General features: G+C 41.2%; 1 protein-coding gene across 4 annotated transcripts; it reads left to right on the forward strand.

Moving 5' to 3' along the window:
* Nucleotides 1–10,097: 10,097 nt before the first annotated feature.
* lyl1 (LYL1 basic helix-loop-helix family member) lies at nucleotides 10,098–16,797 on the forward strand. 4 transcript variants are annotated; one of them, XM_005469916.4, is made up of 5 exons: nucleotides 10,098–10,666; nucleotides 11,691–11,735; nucleotides 12,433–13,288; nucleotides 14,995–15,092; nucleotides 15,578–16,797. In XM_005469916.4, the coding sequence occupies exons 3-5, from the start codon at nucleotides 12,525–12,527 to the stop codon at nucleotides 16,120–16,122; spliced, it is 1,407 nt and encodes a 468-aa protein (XP_005469973.1). In that variant the 5' UTR covers nucleotides 10,098–10,666; nucleotides 11,691–11,735; nucleotides 12,433–12,524; the 3' UTR covers nucleotides 16,123–16,797. The 4 variants fall into 4 exon arrangements, with proteins under 4 accessions (XP_005469973.1, XP_025763568.1, XP_025763569.1 ...); XM_025907783.1 differs by lacking the exon at nucleotides 11,691–11,735 and having other exon boundaries at nucleotides 10,098–10,402; nucleotides 10,502–10,666; XM_025907784.1 differs by lacking the exon at nucleotides 11,691–11,735 and having other exon boundaries at nucleotides 10,098–10,402; nucleotides 10,513–10,666.
* The last annotated feature ends 315 nt before the right edge of the window (nucleotides 16,798–17,112 follow it).

The following is a 17,112-nucleotide window of genomic DNA, read 5'->3' on the forward strand; positions in this document are numbered from 1 at the left end:
CCTCCATTAATGGTGAGGGGCATAAAGGCGCTTTTGGAATGGCCAGCTGGTCTGTCCCTACTGGTTCACCAGCTGACACCACTGGATGCACATCCAAACGTGCAAAAAATGCAAGATGGCGGCGCGCACAGACGCAGCGGCTCTATGCTCTCCACTTACCCAATTTCACTGTGCAAGAAACTGCACAATGACAATAAAAAGTCTAAAACAGATTCCCAGCCAGTAAAATCGGGCAATTATTCGCTCCAGAGTCTTATCTCATTCCAGGTGACCAGCCTTCGAGTTGTAATGAGCCAGCTAATAAAATCATTTCTCAGTGGCTCTTCTGGCACCAACAAGTGGGTGTGTTCTTCCATTGTGCAAGTGTCACGACACACTGAACATGGTCTGTCCCTACTCGTTACAACCAGTGACTGTTTTCTACAGTCATTGGTTACAACATGTGGAAATGTCAGTGCTATGTCAGGGCGCACTATTTGACTATCAGCTCTCATCATTTGATCAAAGGGCGAATTGCATAGTGCCATTATCTTCTGTGTAGCAAATTGCTGGAACGGGCAATCTGAACGCGGCCCAAACGCCACGTGTCCCTATTGGTCGTGTGTGCAGGCCTACATACTGCCCTATTGAGCTACTAAACCCCGACCAGTTTTCAGATTTAAAGGGTATGATGGCCGTCAGCTAACCGCAGCCGTTACTCTCTGCATTTTCCCCCGATATTTCATTTCCACTGGTACTACGGGGTATTTGTGAATATCCATGACTGACCTGGCCAGGTGGCCAGCTGGTCTTTGGCCAGGGTCACGGCAGTTTCAAGGTTCAAAAAAATCCCTTTCACTGACAGACTGAAGGAAAGGTCCTCAAAAATGGAGGGTCTTCGAGCTCCTCAGTGGCAGGAAAAGGTTTCCCGGACCCAGTGTTGTATATTTGTTTCCCAAAAGATTGAAATAGTGGAGAGAAATCAGGTTCTGAAACCATCCAGGAGACAAAGTCTCCAACTGGTTTGTGGAAGTCCAGTTTCTCCAAATTAATCAGCGGGTGAAATGCCTCTTCATGGATGGTTTTGATTCTGTTGTTATTCACGAACAAAGCCCTCAAAGCAGCATATGAAAGACGGTCATCTTTCATTATTGTCTCCAGCGTGTTAAAAGAGAGATCAAGCTCAGTGATGAGTTTTGAAGCGGCTGCAGGGACTTCTCGAAGGTTTTGGCTCGAGCAGTCGCAGGATGTTGTTCACAGTGGTGACACTGACTGGTGATTGACAAGCACTGAGATACTAACATGACAAACACAAGAAACATCATGACTTATTCTCCTGAGTGCCTGCAAAACAAAAATACAAAATCAAACTCAAAGCTTTTCTTTCAGGTGCTGGTGTGGCACAATCTAATGATTAAAACAGTCATGCTAACAGCTCTTGGAGCACAGCTGCACAAAATAACAGCTTTTGGAGCACAAAATGCATTACAGTGAAACCCAGTCACCTAACATGTTGACAAGGATAAAGAAAAAATCTGAAACAAAAGCAGGTACTGTGTTGATTTATGTTGTGAGGAAGCTTTCACTCCCATCAAAGTCACCCAGTGTTGAGAACCCAAATGAGCCCAGAAACCTCAAGTGGCTGCAACCAACAGCGAACGCCAAGAAGTGGATACTTGCATGCTGAGCAGAAAACCCAACAGAGGCAAGACGGCACATCTTGGTCCCACTCAGGCAGTACGAACACCTGGAAGGAGGAGCCCACAGTTCAGACTCAAGGTCACCGGTAAGGACACCAGCCAGCCAGTTATAAGTCTAGTTTTCATTTTCATTTTAGTTAGTGTTATGGCCTGTCTAGGGGTGGCCAGACCATAATATAAGGGTGATCCACCCCTGTCTGACCCCAAGCAGCACATCACACAACCAGTACAATTTTGATAGTGATTTATTTACAGTGATTGAATTCTAACAAAGGAAAGGAGCGGACTATACCTTCAGGGTGGAACCAAAAACAACAAACAAAAGGGACCCTATCTAAAGGATGTACCAAACTTACTTATGAAAAGAATCAACCAAATGACAATGTCTTATCTCCCTAACTAACAAAAACATGAGAAAAGGGCAATCAAATAAAAAGGCAGTCCACCCCTACATGCTCCTGTATAAAGAAACGGGTAACACAAAGCCTGCCAGTTGAGGTCCATGGTGGTGTCATCTTATATGTTGTCTCCAGGTCATTAGCCAATCTGTATGGTCCGTCCCATGGATCCACCAATCATGGAAAGGCACCTGCACACTCAGATTTACCCATTACGAAAACAGTCGTAACATTAACTAAAAATGTTTTTCACCATCTCGTTTTAACTTCTGGTTTAGCTTCAGCTAACTAAAACTAAATGGACCTTTGGAAATAATCACATCTTAATAGAGTGAAGCATAGACTGTATAAAAGATAGGACCATTGCAACTTTACTGCAGCACTTCACCCTTTCGCATAGTCCCAGGTCTTCTCTGTCATTTTTTATGGTGCTGCAAATGTCTTCAGTCGGTGAAAGGTCTGGACTGCTGGCAGGCCAGTTCAGCACCCAAAATCTTACAATGCTTAGCAAGAAGGAGAAATAAGCCTTGTGAAAATGGAAAAACTGTGTGTAAGACTGCCCAATACTGTAGGTCATTATCACAGGTGTCTGATGCAATTACATCACAGAATGAGTAAATCATATTGACAAATACCAGGGCGAGAGGCATAAACATCTACAGTTAATGTGTCAGAGCAATGGAGGTGTTTGCCCAATGGCTGCACACACTCTGTGCTTAAAAAAACAGCACAGAGCGTGTGCAAAACTGCACCCTTTCTCCAATACAAACAACCAAGTCCAGTGTGTGAGAGCTCCAAACAGGAAGACATATATTTGAATTAGTGGTGAAAAGTGAGGGAGAAAGTGGAAAAGTGATGCTGTGTTTCCTATTTTTGCAGGATGGGGGTTGACAACAGGGCTGAGTCCCTCCATCACGCTGTGAACACACCAGTGGAATTTAGACACCGGCAGTGCTGATGATGAGAAATATGAGAGAGGAAGACACAATACGCTGTTGTTCCACACATCACGATCCAAAGGACACATGCACTCAGACACAGACACACGTACGTACGTGTGCCTAGTGGCAATCGCAACCTCGGCCGTCCACATATGCTCATTTAGACACATACAGTTTTGGCACCGAGGCCCAGAGAATCAAACAGAAACTCATCCATTCATATATACACACACTTACAAAGGCTATTGTCAGAGCTCATCTCGTGTAGAAATATTTGTAATTCTGTTGCCAAAAGTGGAAGTGGATGTGAGCTGGCTGTTTGAAAAGCCGCAGTGCTCTCGTAAAGTTCCGCACGTAATGACGCCTTAGAGTCAAAGGCCAGCGGGCGGCCTCAGGGTCAAATGAGTCATACAGGTCCACACAGCGAGTGTCGCTAGACCGTCTTTCCACTGTGTCACCTCATCTCACGCTCATCTTTCCTGAATGTCACAAAACCGCTTTTAAAGTCTGGAAAAAAACATCTAAATAGGCTCAACGATGCGTGCTCACGGACACTTAATACAACTACACTTAGTTACAGGTGTCATGCTGCAACATCTACTGGGTTTTTATTTTTCTAGCCATGTTTGCAAAAGCAATAGAAGTTCAGAAATATAAAATGTCCATCCAGACTTTACAGGAGACGCATTGAAAAGTGTTATTTAACAGATTTTGTCCAATTAACTGCACTGATTGGTCAAAAAGCCAGATATTTGCCTTGTTATGCTCAGAATAACCTATTGACTCAACCTGTTCACTGAAGTTATTTATTTTCATGGAAATATTGAAAAACATGGTATTGATTTGAACAGCAGCATAATCATGCAATGAAACACTGTCGCAGGCTTCCTTGATTTAAGGACCTCGCATAAAAACACAGCCCTGTTTGTGCGCTGTTGATGTGGAATGTACAGTACGTGTGCAATCAAGGAAACTATTGATTGAGACCATTATGCTCTGATTAGGTGGCCAACCACGCTCTCCCCCTGGGGTGGGGGAGTCAAAGACTGGAGACAATAAAGGAACATTTCTCCCACGATCCCCGTGTCTTTGTTTGTTATTTGTCCCTATGGTACAAACAGTACTTTGAATTTTTTTTCTTTAATTATTGATCCAGTCAAACTCTGGGTTTCACCCTATAGAGCTCTGACTTCTTATTTTTCTTTTATGAGATTGTGTTTTTGTAGCATATACTCTATGTGTGACACCCTTCTTTACCCTCACACCTGTGGCTGTCACAGATATTTCTTGTTTGAAAAATGCCTCGCCAAAAACGCTAATCTACCCCATTGCCCAACTCTGTACCCCACTTCCCTCCCACCACTAAAGCCCCCCCTCCGTCCCCTTTTTTCGCTGCCAAACCAGGAAGTGTGCACAGGAAACAGCTGTCCCTCACGTCCGCCTGCTTGCCTGTGGCCAGGTGCATCCTGGGAACGGAGCGATGTGTGACCGTCGACATGTGGCTGACACTGTACAAGGTGCCGTTACTGTAATCAGAATCACCATGAACTTTATACAGATAGAAGATAAAAACGAGACTCCTCACTAATCTAATTTCTAAAGTTATGTTGTGCTTTTGAACGAGCAACAGTTTCACAGAGCATCACTGCAACCGATTTAGGATGAGTTTTGATCAGATTTTCTGATCTGATGCACGAAGGAAACTAATCTCACGAATGACTGCTTTCCCAAAAATTAAAGGGGAACTCCACTGATTTTACAGTCTGTTTAAAGGTGTATTTCAAGCCTTCAGTCGCTTCACATGGACAGGCATGAAATCTGATAACTTGTCTGATAAAAGGTGTGACTTGAGTCAGTTGTTTTACAAGTAGACCGAAAATGACAATAATTCTGGGTCAAAGTCCTGAGCTTACCAGATCTCTGTAGATCACCCATCATTAAAATGGATCATACATGCTGTGGTTTAACTACCTCTACAATGATTTCTAAATCTATGTCAAATTCTGTCATTCATTGTAAAATGAATTAAAATGAAATGAAAATAAAACTGCTGCTATAATTTAATAATGGTTGTTTTTCCAAAACTTGGTGCCCTCTTGTGGGCTGTAAAGGTACTGCCGAATAAAATAAAATATTTTTAACTAGGCTTTAAATTGCCATAAAATAAATGTTTGCAATTAATTTAAAAAATCAAAAAGGTAAAACAAAGCCATTGTATTTAATTTACTTATAATGTATCTGCCTGCTTATTTTGTCAAATAGCACAAGTCCATGCTGTTTTGTTTGGTTCTTGATTTTAGCCTGTTGTTCAGCAACATGATGACATCATATATTTATATCATGCATAATTCAAGTTTTGTGGCTTTAAAAAAGATATTATGTTACTTTCCTGAAATTCAAATGATACAATTTACAAGGTGCTATGGGAGCACAACAGGTCATATGATGACATAATCAGTGATAAAGATAAGAACCTTCAGGGTCCTAAGAGGTACCCATGTGCCGAGTCTAGTTGCTGAATTTCCAATCCTGTACAAGGAGATAGCAGACAGAGGTTCTGTGTAGGATTTGGGAGTAAGAATTAAATATACTGGTAGATCTCAGCAAAAAGGAAAGCTGGTAATAGAGAACAAACTTTCAGGAACCAAATCACAAGAAATTATGACATTATGAGATTACTCAGTAATTATGTGAAATGATGCCCTCACTCCCATTTTTTCCTCTTGACTCACAAAAAAAAAAATCCTTTTCATTATTCTTCAGAAGAAAATTATCCTTTGTTTTTGATCTTTTTCATCAACTATGGTGTTATCTTCTAATGTTTGCTCATGTTTACAGAATTGAAATCCTTTCCTATTTTTCCTGTAGATCCCTCCAATACTTAAGGTTGAGTCCTGATGGAGATGATCAGGTGTACACCGTGTTAATGTGGCGGGAAGAGATCAGATTCAAGGCTGGCAATGTAACCCCATCCTCCTCCTTTGTGCTGAATATCTAACTAAACTAAAACCCTCCTTGGTGTGTCCTGTGGCTGGATGGCCTGTCTCCAGGACAATCAGGAAAAATAAACACAGTCGACATCTGTCGCGGAGCAGGAGGAGAAGAGAGGCGTCTGTCCCGGCCAGCGCTCACAGCATTGTTTGTCACTTTCTCCATGAAATGCACTGCGAATATTGCCTCAAACAATTAGGTTCCAGTGATCCCTATCACCGGGCGCACAATAGTGTTTACATGACGCGGAGGAAATGTGGCCATGGAGCCCACTTTGGGGAGTGTGTATGTGTTTTCTCATTTATGTGCATGTGCTCACTGTAAGTTCTCCAAGTTTATTTTAATCTGATAATGTGAAATACATGAACATTATCATAGATAGATAGATGTCTGTCAAATTAAAAATAGTAATGACATATTTCAAGGCAGAAAATAATAATATTTACTGTGCTGCTAGAAGTAACTTCATAGTCACAAGGGCACACACACACACACACACACTTCTAAAGGCATGTTACACCAGGCAAAGGCACAGTAAAATTCATCTCTGAGAAAAATAAATTCTGGAGAGACTCCCCGCAGGGCAAGGTGGTGAAACACTCTACCAGGCAAGCTAGGATATGAGCTTCTTTAACTGCACTAATGAGTCACAATAGCTTTGAGCCTGTTTCTGTTTTCTGGCATATTATTCTCAAGATCCACGGCCTAATAAAAAGGGGTTAAAAAAAAAGTGATCTTGCTTGTTTGTTAGGTTCAAAAGAACAGACTGTACTGCAGTTTATTCCAAACATGTACATACATTCACTGGCCTCTTTATAGGGTACACCTGTTTATCCTCATGTTTTCACAAATATCTAATCAGCCAACCACATGGCAGCAACTCAATGCATTTAGGCATGTAGATGACCTGATAAGGTTCAAACTGTACATCAGTTTGGGAAGAAAGGTGATTTAAGTGACTCTGAATGTGGCATGTTTGTCGCTCAGATCTGATCTGAGTATCTGAGAAACCTCTGATTTATTGGGATTTTCCCAAATATCCATCTCTGGAGTTTACAGAGACTGGCCACTCCTGTTAGCTAAGTACAGGAAACTGAGTATACCGAGGCTTCATGCGGTATCACCAAACTTGGACAAAAGAAGACTGGAAAAACATGGCCTGGTCATAATTTGGCACAAACACTATGAAAGCATGGATTTCTCCTACCTTGTAGCAACAGTTCAAGGTGTTAGTAGTGTTGTAATGGTGTGTGGGATCTCTTCATGTGCCAAGTGAGCTTTTTTTAAACACCACATGCCACACCCTTAATGACTAATGTTCTGAAGCCAAAGGGGGTCCAACCCAGTACTAGCAGGGTATACCTAATAAAGTAAATGTATACTGTATATGTACTTTATACCAATGTAGCAATGCACAACTCCCATCTGAAAACTCTTTTGTGTTCATTATGATGATGACAGTGGCCTCTTTTCTCCTTAGAGGTCAACTTTGTTTAAATGGCTTGTTGTGTTCAATAAATATATCAGTAAATAAATAAATACATTAAATACAATTAAAAAAATAGTAACAGATGTATCTAGATTTTGGCAGTTTTGAATGCTGCTGTTGGGGCCTATTTTCTACTGGATACAAAGCTTTTCATTTAAAACATTTTCATTTTCAACTCTTTGCCCAGATGAGATCAATGTTTCTGCAGGTGCATTCACACTCACACACACACACACACACACACACACACACACACACACACACACAGACGTACAAAGGTTCCCCTATTGATGCTCTTTTTATTGAGCGGGGTATTTTAAGGTAGCCAGGAGGAGGGTGTGACAGGCACCGCGCTGAGATTAAAACAATCATCTCTTGATTTCTTCCTCACTCAAGGGAAAAGCGGAAGCTGTCTGTTATCGTTTGTTTCTATTATTATTCCCTATTTACAGTTTGAGTGTTCACATGGGGCCTTAAATAAGACAGTCTGGTCCCGAGAAAACTGACTGTCTGAGAAGGGTTTTACCTGAAGAAGGGGAAATCCGAACTGTAAAACCATTCGTTACTCACTGTGTCACAGTGTTGTATCATATACAAATTTGTCTTACTTTTATGTAAAGTGCTTTTTATCCAGACGTGAAGCGTACTTTCACTGCAGTAAATAAATGAGTAAATTAAGGTAAAGACATGGCAACACAAAATAAACGTGGAGATATAAAACTTTCATGTTTATTTATCCATTTCTAACCTTTTAACTTTTTAATTTAGAATTTTTTCTCATTTCTAAACCCGCCCCAAGCCCTCTCGTCCCAACTTCTTTTACCCGTCCTGACTTTCAAAATTTCTAAACACGACAGTCAGTCAACACGTGAAACTAAGCGTGTTTCCATCTGTTTGTATCTTATTTTAAAATAATCTCTAAATGAAGCGGAAGCAAAGTGAACGTCTTAAATGAACCAAAACGTTATTAATAATACAACTGTGTGACAGGAACATATACTGTAAAGCACAGGAAAAAGCTAATCCCAAAGGATTTCTGTCTGTCCCCCGTGTAGCTTTTTATATGTTACACGCAAATTTATGCAGCATCTGCAGGCGCAACGGTGCCACCACGTTATTCTAGCACACAGAGAGTGATCAACTGGAACCACAGCTGTGGAAGCAAAAAGTGTGACGACCAGGACCAGTAGACGATACTGTCTGTACTCTGATTCTGCGTGGACTATTGTTCGTTTGACATATTCACATGCAGCAGTTGTTTATAGTGACGATGATGATGATGTTTAAGATGATTACGGTGAAAAGGCAAAAAAACCCCACTACTAATAAAATGATGATTATGATGATGAAGGTGGTGACAGATTTGCTGAGCAATTGTTCAGCAAAGAGTTTTCCTTCCCAGGACCTTGAAGGTCAGGTAACTGTAAAGCCTTTATAATGTTTGTGTTTCAGTCTGTCTAAGAAGGAAATGACTGAGGCAATGTAAAAGAAGTGCTGACCCTGAGGTTGAAAGAGAGAGAGGGACTTTGGGCAAAATTTGACAGGAATGGACAAGTGAAGAGGAGAAAGGGTGAGAGACAAATTGAGGAAGGAAGTTTGGGAGCTCTTGGAGAGGAAAATTGCCGTGATGACGACTTATGTATCGGTCATCGGCGGCACAAGTGTGCTCTGATGTCATAGTAAAGAAAAACACAGACCAAAAATCTCTAAAGTCCAATACAGAGCATTTGTAACATCTATACCAGTGAAGATTGAGGTGATTACCAATTTTTTTCAGCACCGTCAGCGCTGTTGTCGAGCCAAGATAGTCGTGAAAGGCCTTATTCAAACATATGACACATTCAAAGTATATACGACCAACTTTGAAGAGATGACCTTTCTAATGATCACTGCTTGACCTTTGATCGTTGTGAGACATTTATCTTTTTCAACTGAAATAAATTGTTAATTTCAGATACTCATTTGTTTAATTTCCTCATTCAGTCATTCAAATGTGGTCTAAATCCAGCAAACAGAACTTGCGGTCCCGTTTGTCCGCTCTAAATGCCCATCATTTGAGGGGTTTTGTGCTAATCAGAATGTGACAACAAGCTTTAAGGGCTGATATTTTGAACAAAGATATCCCAAGTGGCCATGCTGTGCATGCATGCGATGTATGTGTGTGTTAAAACACATAGGCATATTTGTGAAAGCACGTGCATGAATGAGCAGCAGCCACATTGTCTCTTTAATATATTGTTATATAAGTGCAGCTGCAAATATTTTCTTGGAAATGATCCAGATCCCTTCAAAGTTTGGGACTGACCAGTCCAGTGCCGTGTGTGTGTGTGCGTACATGCATGTAGGCGTGAACCTGCTTATTCGCGAGTGTGTGTGTGTGTGTGTGTGCTGGTATTGGTGGTGGAGGAAGAGGGGTGGTGAAGGTTCCTTATCTACAGGCCACAGGCAGCTTTTGAGGCTCTTATCAGCAGCCACCATATTGTACTAGCACATCCTCTTGTCCAGCAGGGAGCGGAAAACTCTCCTTGCAACACGGTTCCCTCTCGCTCTCTCTCTCTCTCTCTCTCTCCCCTCCTCTCCCACCCTCACCCCCCTTCTCTCACTCTCTCTCCCACCTCACATTTGCCAGTACCAGAACTCTGGCAACCAGCGACAGCATTGTGTCTTCTTGGCGAAGAGATTGAGCGAGGGAAAGGATAGGCAGGACGGTGAAAGATAGAGAAAGACAGACAGAGAGAGGGAGAGAGACGAGATTGACATATGGACAGGGGGTGATGGCGGAGACCCGCACCTTCCATCTCCACGTTTTGAGTGTGTCTTCGTTCAAAGGAGCAACTTCCAATCAAAAAAAAACATACATCTACGTTTCCCAGTCGCTTGGCCTCGCTCTGACTTCTTCTCTTTGTAAATGTTTTTTTCTCTGAATATTTATAATTATTTATAAATGTTTAAGAATATGAGCAGTGGTATCAGACAGCGTGGCTCCAATTCTGACCTCATAAGTTGACAGACAGACGCTGACAGGCTGCAGTGGAGTGTGAGCGACTTAAAGGAGGAGGGAGAGGACGCTAAACACTGAGCAGATACATGTGCGTTCTCCGATCACTCGAACTCTGAGGGATTTTGTACGCCATACTGACGAGCCACAGTGGATGTCATAATGTATATGTAAGTATTAAAGGTTACCTTTTGTCTTACTTATTGTTTAAATTGTACGCAAATAGTTTGCAGCAAGTAGTACTTATTTAAATACTAGTAATAATAACACAATACACATACATGATGTCCAATACATCATGTATCTTGGCGCATTCATTAAAATATATTAATAATGTATTATATTTCTATTAATAACAATACATTCAAGTTAACTGATTGAAAACATAGGATTTCTTATTTCTGTCCTATTTAAAATTATAACATTTTACTCCCAGTTATCTATTTAAAGTAAAAATATAATACACTCTGTTAGGGTACTCGAGTAATATAAGAAAATAACAAGTGACCTTACCAGAAAGAAAGATATTGAACAAATATAAAAAAGAGTTTTAAGAGTTAATAACATTTTTATCACAATTGTAAATGAAACCAAACAAACAAGGGGACTTCTGAAAGCATTGCTTTGTTGCTTTCACTGCAAAATGAATCCTCTTTAAAATGTGTGCTTCAAAAGTAAACATGCTGGGCCTTCTTTATTTAATAATCAAATAAATGGTTAACAAACTGCTGGGGATATGCTGCAAAAAATATATATTAATAAAGAATTAGCTGCAAATGTCATTCCTACACATCACTGCGAAAGACGGAACTGTCCAAAATAAAGTCATGACCACCAGAGAAAGAAAACAGGAACAATTGCGATTGCAAAACCTGAAAAATCATGAACTGTAAGCTTTGCAACACAGACTAACAAGCGGTAATTTGTGAAGTACAAGAATGAATTTACTCCATATGTCAACATTTTAAAATTGCATCAAACCTCTAAATTTACAAATGAAATTCATTTCTAATGAACTGAATCCAGATTATAAGCCATGCATCAGCTCCCTCATACAACAACTTATTTCATCTTATCAGAAACCGTTGCACTGCTTAACTGACCTTTAAGCACATTTTCATATCTTAAACTCTTTGCTAAACATACATCAAATATATATCCTGAGTCCATTTTTCCCTTTGTTTTGTTCAACAGACTCTTTGATATCAATCCAATCGTCAGCGTTCTGGGACTTTTTGGGTCCGTAAAAGGATTTTGACTCATATCCTCAAAATACATGTGGACAGACAGATAGACGGATAGACTTATTAAGAGAAGCCACTAGAGACTCATTCAAAACCAAAAAAGAATTTGCTACTCGGGATGTACAGTAAAAAAAAATACAGACTTCCCCATCACATCAAACTGCAAGAGCCACCTCCTTTATATGCTGGAGCCAGAGACTTAATCACAGTAGCCCCTCATTTAAGACTGCAAATTCTATCCAACTAAGTTTAATTTAAATTGAACATGGAAATTAATTAATTTGCTTTCCCGGAACATTATGCAATATTCTGTTACATTATATTACAGTTGCACAACAGCCATCAGAGGCAGCAGTCATGAGTAATAAGGCTGTACAAAAACCTCCTAAGTGCGTAACGGCAGAAGGTGTCATATGCTGTGTCACTGTAAAGATGGTTAATAATATTGTAAAATCTAAATAAAACTGAACTGATGTTAAAAGACATGTATGCTGAGAAATAAGGAAAATTCATGCATGTATGTAGAAATGCTAAAATATTGAAATATCTGTAGAAAAGTAGAACAAAGGAAAAGTAAATAAAGGGTTAAAAGACTCATACAATTGGCCAGGAGAAATTTTTAGGGCCCTGTAGGACTAGCTGCATGTGCCAGAATATAAACACATTAGTGACTCTCGTGTAAAACACCACAGGGACGAGACACAGACTTGCAGCACGCACGCTGGGCAGCTGAGAAGAGCGACACCTTGACAGTGACGGGGTTTCCTTCAGAGACTTCACCACCATGATGGAGAAGCTGAACTCCACTGGCCCGCCTGCCTCACCTCACGACATACCTCGCCCCTCCTCCTCTTCTTCATCCTCTGCCTCCTCACCATCGTGTGCATCCATGGAGCATAGCAGCCCTCTCTACAGCCAGCAGTCAGCATCCTTGGATGCTATCGGCAGCCCACAACCCACTAACAAGACAGGGCACAAGGGACACACGGATGTCCCTACTCCTGGCTCGACACAGGCCCCCATCACCCCAAACACGGTGTTAACCAATCACCAAGCAGATACAACTGCTGCACCTGAGCCCATTGCCATGGAAACGGAGGAAGAAGAGGACGAGGAAAAACTAGGGGGGCCAAAGAGTACCACTGCTCCTGCTGCTTCAGCCAACGGGTCCCCAACTCTTTCCTCGCCACCTCCGCTCCTCCCGGCACCAGCAAAGACTTCCCCATGCCCTCTTCCCCCTCCAACCTCCACAGCTGCCTTCCCTTCATCCTCATCATCCTCTCCTCTTCCTCCCCACATTCCAGTTATCAGCCTTGGCCACAGCAAGCCCCCACTGCCACTCCCAAATACCCCTTTGACTGCCCTCCACCCAATTCCCAACCTCTTACACGGGCCACATGGAGACATTCGCCGCGGCCAGTTGAACTGTTTACCTGTGGTCAGCCCTGGAGCTTCTGGACCTACTGGAGGTCCCATAGGTCCCACAGCTGCTTCTCCAGGGCCCCTGTTGCCTCATCAGTACCTGCCTGGTCACCCCTTCTTCACCAGGTGAGGTTATACAAATTTCTATTCATTGTGTGTGAGTCACTTATAACTTCTTGAAACAAGAGGAGTCTGAATGCTGCTACACCATGAGTCTGGATCTTTATGCAGATTAGTATATGGTATTTTTTGGAGAACATCTGGATCATGTCTCCCAATTTTCCTTTTTCAATTTGGTACTAATTTCTGAAGCTAGACTGCAAAAAGTCAAATTATGCAATCAACGAAACCTTTCAATTCAAAAATTCCTGTATCTACTCCAAACATTAAGCAGGATTATGTTGGCTGTTTTAAAAAAAAAAAGAAAAAGAAATCCTTTAAATGACTTTTGGAGTAATCCAAACATTCAACAGAAAAAGACAAATGAAACCAAAGACAAACTCATTAGACAAGGCCCTACTTTTGACTTCAAATTAATATATTTGAAGGCTAAAGCAAGTAAAGCTAAAGTATCCACGACAAAAGAAAGATTGATGCAAGGTAAAAAATAAGATAAATGCATATTTGTAATGCTACCTTTTATCTGGTTGATTAAAAACTGCGACATTTGCTGACAGTATGGTTCAAATGATCAGTGCAGTGCATTAATATGTTTATTGAATGAATTTGTTTCATTGGAAGCAAATAATTCTAAAAATTGGAACATTATGTAAAATAAAGTATCACTCACTCATTCACTTCCTTTCGAAAAAGCCTGCAAACAGATGTGGACAACTAAACTATAAAAGCCACTACAATACAGCTTCCTGACTTGCTGCTATCGAGGATGATGCCACTTTTCAGGCTGCAATGCCAAGTTTCAGATAAAACCTCAACTGCTCGGATTTCTCGACTTCCCATCATGATTAATAGCCGCTGAGCTGCGCTGTTATGTGAAAATGACAGCAGGATGTGTGCTGTTTTGAAGGGACCTCACATTTCTCACGCTAAATTTACCCAGCAGACCTTTTGGTTACCGAACACAAATTGAATCAGTGAATGTTTTTTTTCTTTGTGTGTGTGTGTGTGTGCATTTAGCAGCCAAGTAAAAAAACTTCACTTGAATATACCACTTTTCTAAACTATACATCCAGTTTTAATTACAGCTAATTTTAATCCTTAAACTGACAAAAGGAAGCAAAACAGAACTCTTAAAGCTCTTTTTGGGCCCGAGGAATTGGCAGCTCTTCTCTTACTCCTGTGAAGAAAGGCATTAATTTGCAGTCTTTATCAAAGCCCTCCTACTGTTCCTCTATTCTCTACTCCAAACGGCATTTTCTACACAGTTTTCTCACAGAAGAGTGTAAAAAGTGGGACTTTTTTTGCACAGTGGATATATCTGTGGCTTCCCCATCTGTCATGGAGGTCTGGGAATAAGATTCTCTCCCCTTTCCTCTCTGGTTTGTTTGTAGCAGGAAGCATTGATCTATTTCATCCCCCCTGAAGTAGAATCAGCTAGTAACCAAGCTTAATGAGATTGGGTTAAAACTCTGCATGCACACTCAATCAACGCCACCACTCACATTCACACCTCCATTAATGGCTTCCACCATGTTCCTGCTTTCTTTAGCCACTCTTTAGGATTTCTCCCTATACAGTTTCTAAAGGAAGGAGAACAAAATGCCAAAACAACCTTATATGTGTGGGGTTTTTTATTTATATGTAGCTCATTTTTACTTGTTTGACTGTGAATACGATCACACAAATGATTCACGTAGTGTTTGTGTTTCTAGTTCTTACCTGGGTTCTTCAGGAGGAAGCTATGGTGTCATCAGCAACAACCGCATCAAGAGGAGACCCTCCTCGCACTTTGAGATGGAGATGAATGAATGTGAGTTTCTGTGTAAACATGCGACACTATTATGGAGATAATTACTGTTTGCATGTTTTGAACTGTAATTTGGGGAAATTGATGTCCACATTTTGGAGATGAAGGCATATATTTAAACTATTTAAAGAGTATGTGGCAATGTTATGTACTTTTTTTCACTGCCATCACATCCTGTGAGAAAAACCTACTTCCACAATTTGCTAGTCCATCTCTCAGTGCTTTTCTATATCCTGCCATGGGTATAGGAATATACCCCTGGCACCACATGCCACTTTTTTTGGAGCTGAAAACCAGCTCATGGCCCAAAACCTCCTGCAGAGGAAGCTAATTGTTAAAAATGGAACACAAAATTTAATATTCTTCCAAAGTCTAATTAATCCCCCCCCCCCTTTTGTTAGCAAAGTTATATAAAAGTTAGTGATGATTTGAAGCATTTGTTGAAAAAAACCTTTTGGACTAAATCTGTGTTTATGTGTGTCTAACAGGCCCTCCCCAGAAACTCGCCCGCCGCGTCTTCACCAACAGCCGTGAACGCTGGCGACAGCAGAACGTCAACGGGGCTTTCTCCGAGCTGAGGAAACTCATTCCCACGCACCCACCCGACAAGAAACTCAGCAAGAACGAAATCCTCCGCCTGGCCGTGAAGTACATCAACTTCCTGGTCACACTGCTCAATGACCAGGACCAAGACAAGAGCAGGGACTCGGCTGAGGATGATGTGGAGGATGAGAGCATGGCTCCTGGTTTGGCAGGCAAAAAACTGAACCCTCGTTTTCAGTGCGACACTCCGCCGCCATCCCACTCTGCCCTGCCTGCGTCAGCCCGTCCCGCTTTGGCGTTAGCCCACAGAGACAGAGACTCAACTGACTCAATCAGTGCCCTGGCTAATTCCCCAGCAACGTCCAGTTGCTATGGAGACACGGACAGTGAAGAAAGCTTTGGTGCTAAGACCTCTTTGGTGACCCAAGGCATTCTGGGAAAGGTCAAGAGTCAGATAGGGATGGTGGCAGCATCGAATGATGAGCGGTGACACCAAAAGGCAGCAAACACTGGGAGTTTAAATGCCGGGCAAACAGACGGAGATATCAAAAATGTTTGATTAACTGCAGAAAGATGTGAATACGTTTTAAAACAGAGGGATTTTTTTAAATGAATTTTGCAGGTTTGAGAGCCTCTTTGTCTTTTCTGGCAATGTTGATTGTGAAGCTGTCATTTAGTGAAACACCAAACTGTGTTTTGAGGCAGGCTGAGACATGAAACTTAACAGAACATTCAAACCACCTTCATATCCAAATATGGTAACAATGATCCTTTAATAACCATTATACAACTAAAACTGTAAAAGAAGAAAGACACGAAACAAGGCCCTGATTACATGTGCTTATAAAAGTAATCCGGGGAATTTAAAATCTTCTTAGAAAATGGATAAAAATGGAAGATTTGCGAAAAAAAAAATCATGAAAATCAAATATTTTGTCAGTCTCTGAAGTTTACATGTAAATAATCAGCCTTGCCTCAGTGCAGTTATGGTAACTTAGAGTGCCTGCAGAGAAATGCATTGCATGCAGTGGTGATTTGACGTTGCCGTTTTTTAATGTCCTCGCTGCTCTTATTGTCTGAAAAGCAGGGCTGATGGTTCCACCCTGACATTGTGACACACTTGTAAGAGACAGAAATAAAGTGTGTTTTAGTTTGCTGTTCCTTATTTGACATCCTCTTACTGCGCTCCAAAGACTGCTCTATGTCAGCACGATTTCTCAACACATTCAAATGTTTTGCCGCTCTCGGTTTAGCACACTTGTGTATGCTCAAAGTGACCAGTAAGTAGCATAAGATGAACACAATGACCAAACTGCTAAATTATGAGATTAAAATGGTTTATGGTGATTGGAAGTTCACTTCTTTTAACTTTATTTTGAAAAATCTGCACGTTAGTCATGTGTCCTTTTGTTTGTCCATAACAAAGCTGTCAGTGCACGTTTTATGGGGCGAGTAGCCAAAGCACAGCTCCATGCTGTTT

The sequence above is a fragment of the Oreochromis niloticus genome, linkage group LG6 (assembly GCF_001858045.2).
Source record: "Oreochromis niloticus isolate F11D_XX linkage group LG6, O_niloticus_UMD_NMBU, whole genome shotgun sequence".
Lineage (NCBI taxonomy): Eukaryota > Metazoa > Chordata > Actinopteri > Cichliformes > Cichlidae > Oreochromis > Oreochromis niloticus.

Bases quoted from the DNA above. Each gene is read 5' to 3' on its own strand.
- lyl1 (XM_005469916.4), top strand. From the start codon at position 12,525: ATGATGGAGAAGCTGAACTCCACTGGCCCGCCTGCCTCACCTCACGAC. The intron at 13,289-14,994 runs GTGAGGTTATAC...TTGTGTTTCTAG, and splicing joins GGTCACCCCTTCTTCACCAG to TTCTTACCTGGGTTCTTCAG. The intron at 15,093-15,577 runs GTGAGTTTCTGT...TGTGTCTAACAG, and splicing joins TGAGATGGAGATGAATGAAT to GCCCTCCCCAGAAACTCGCC.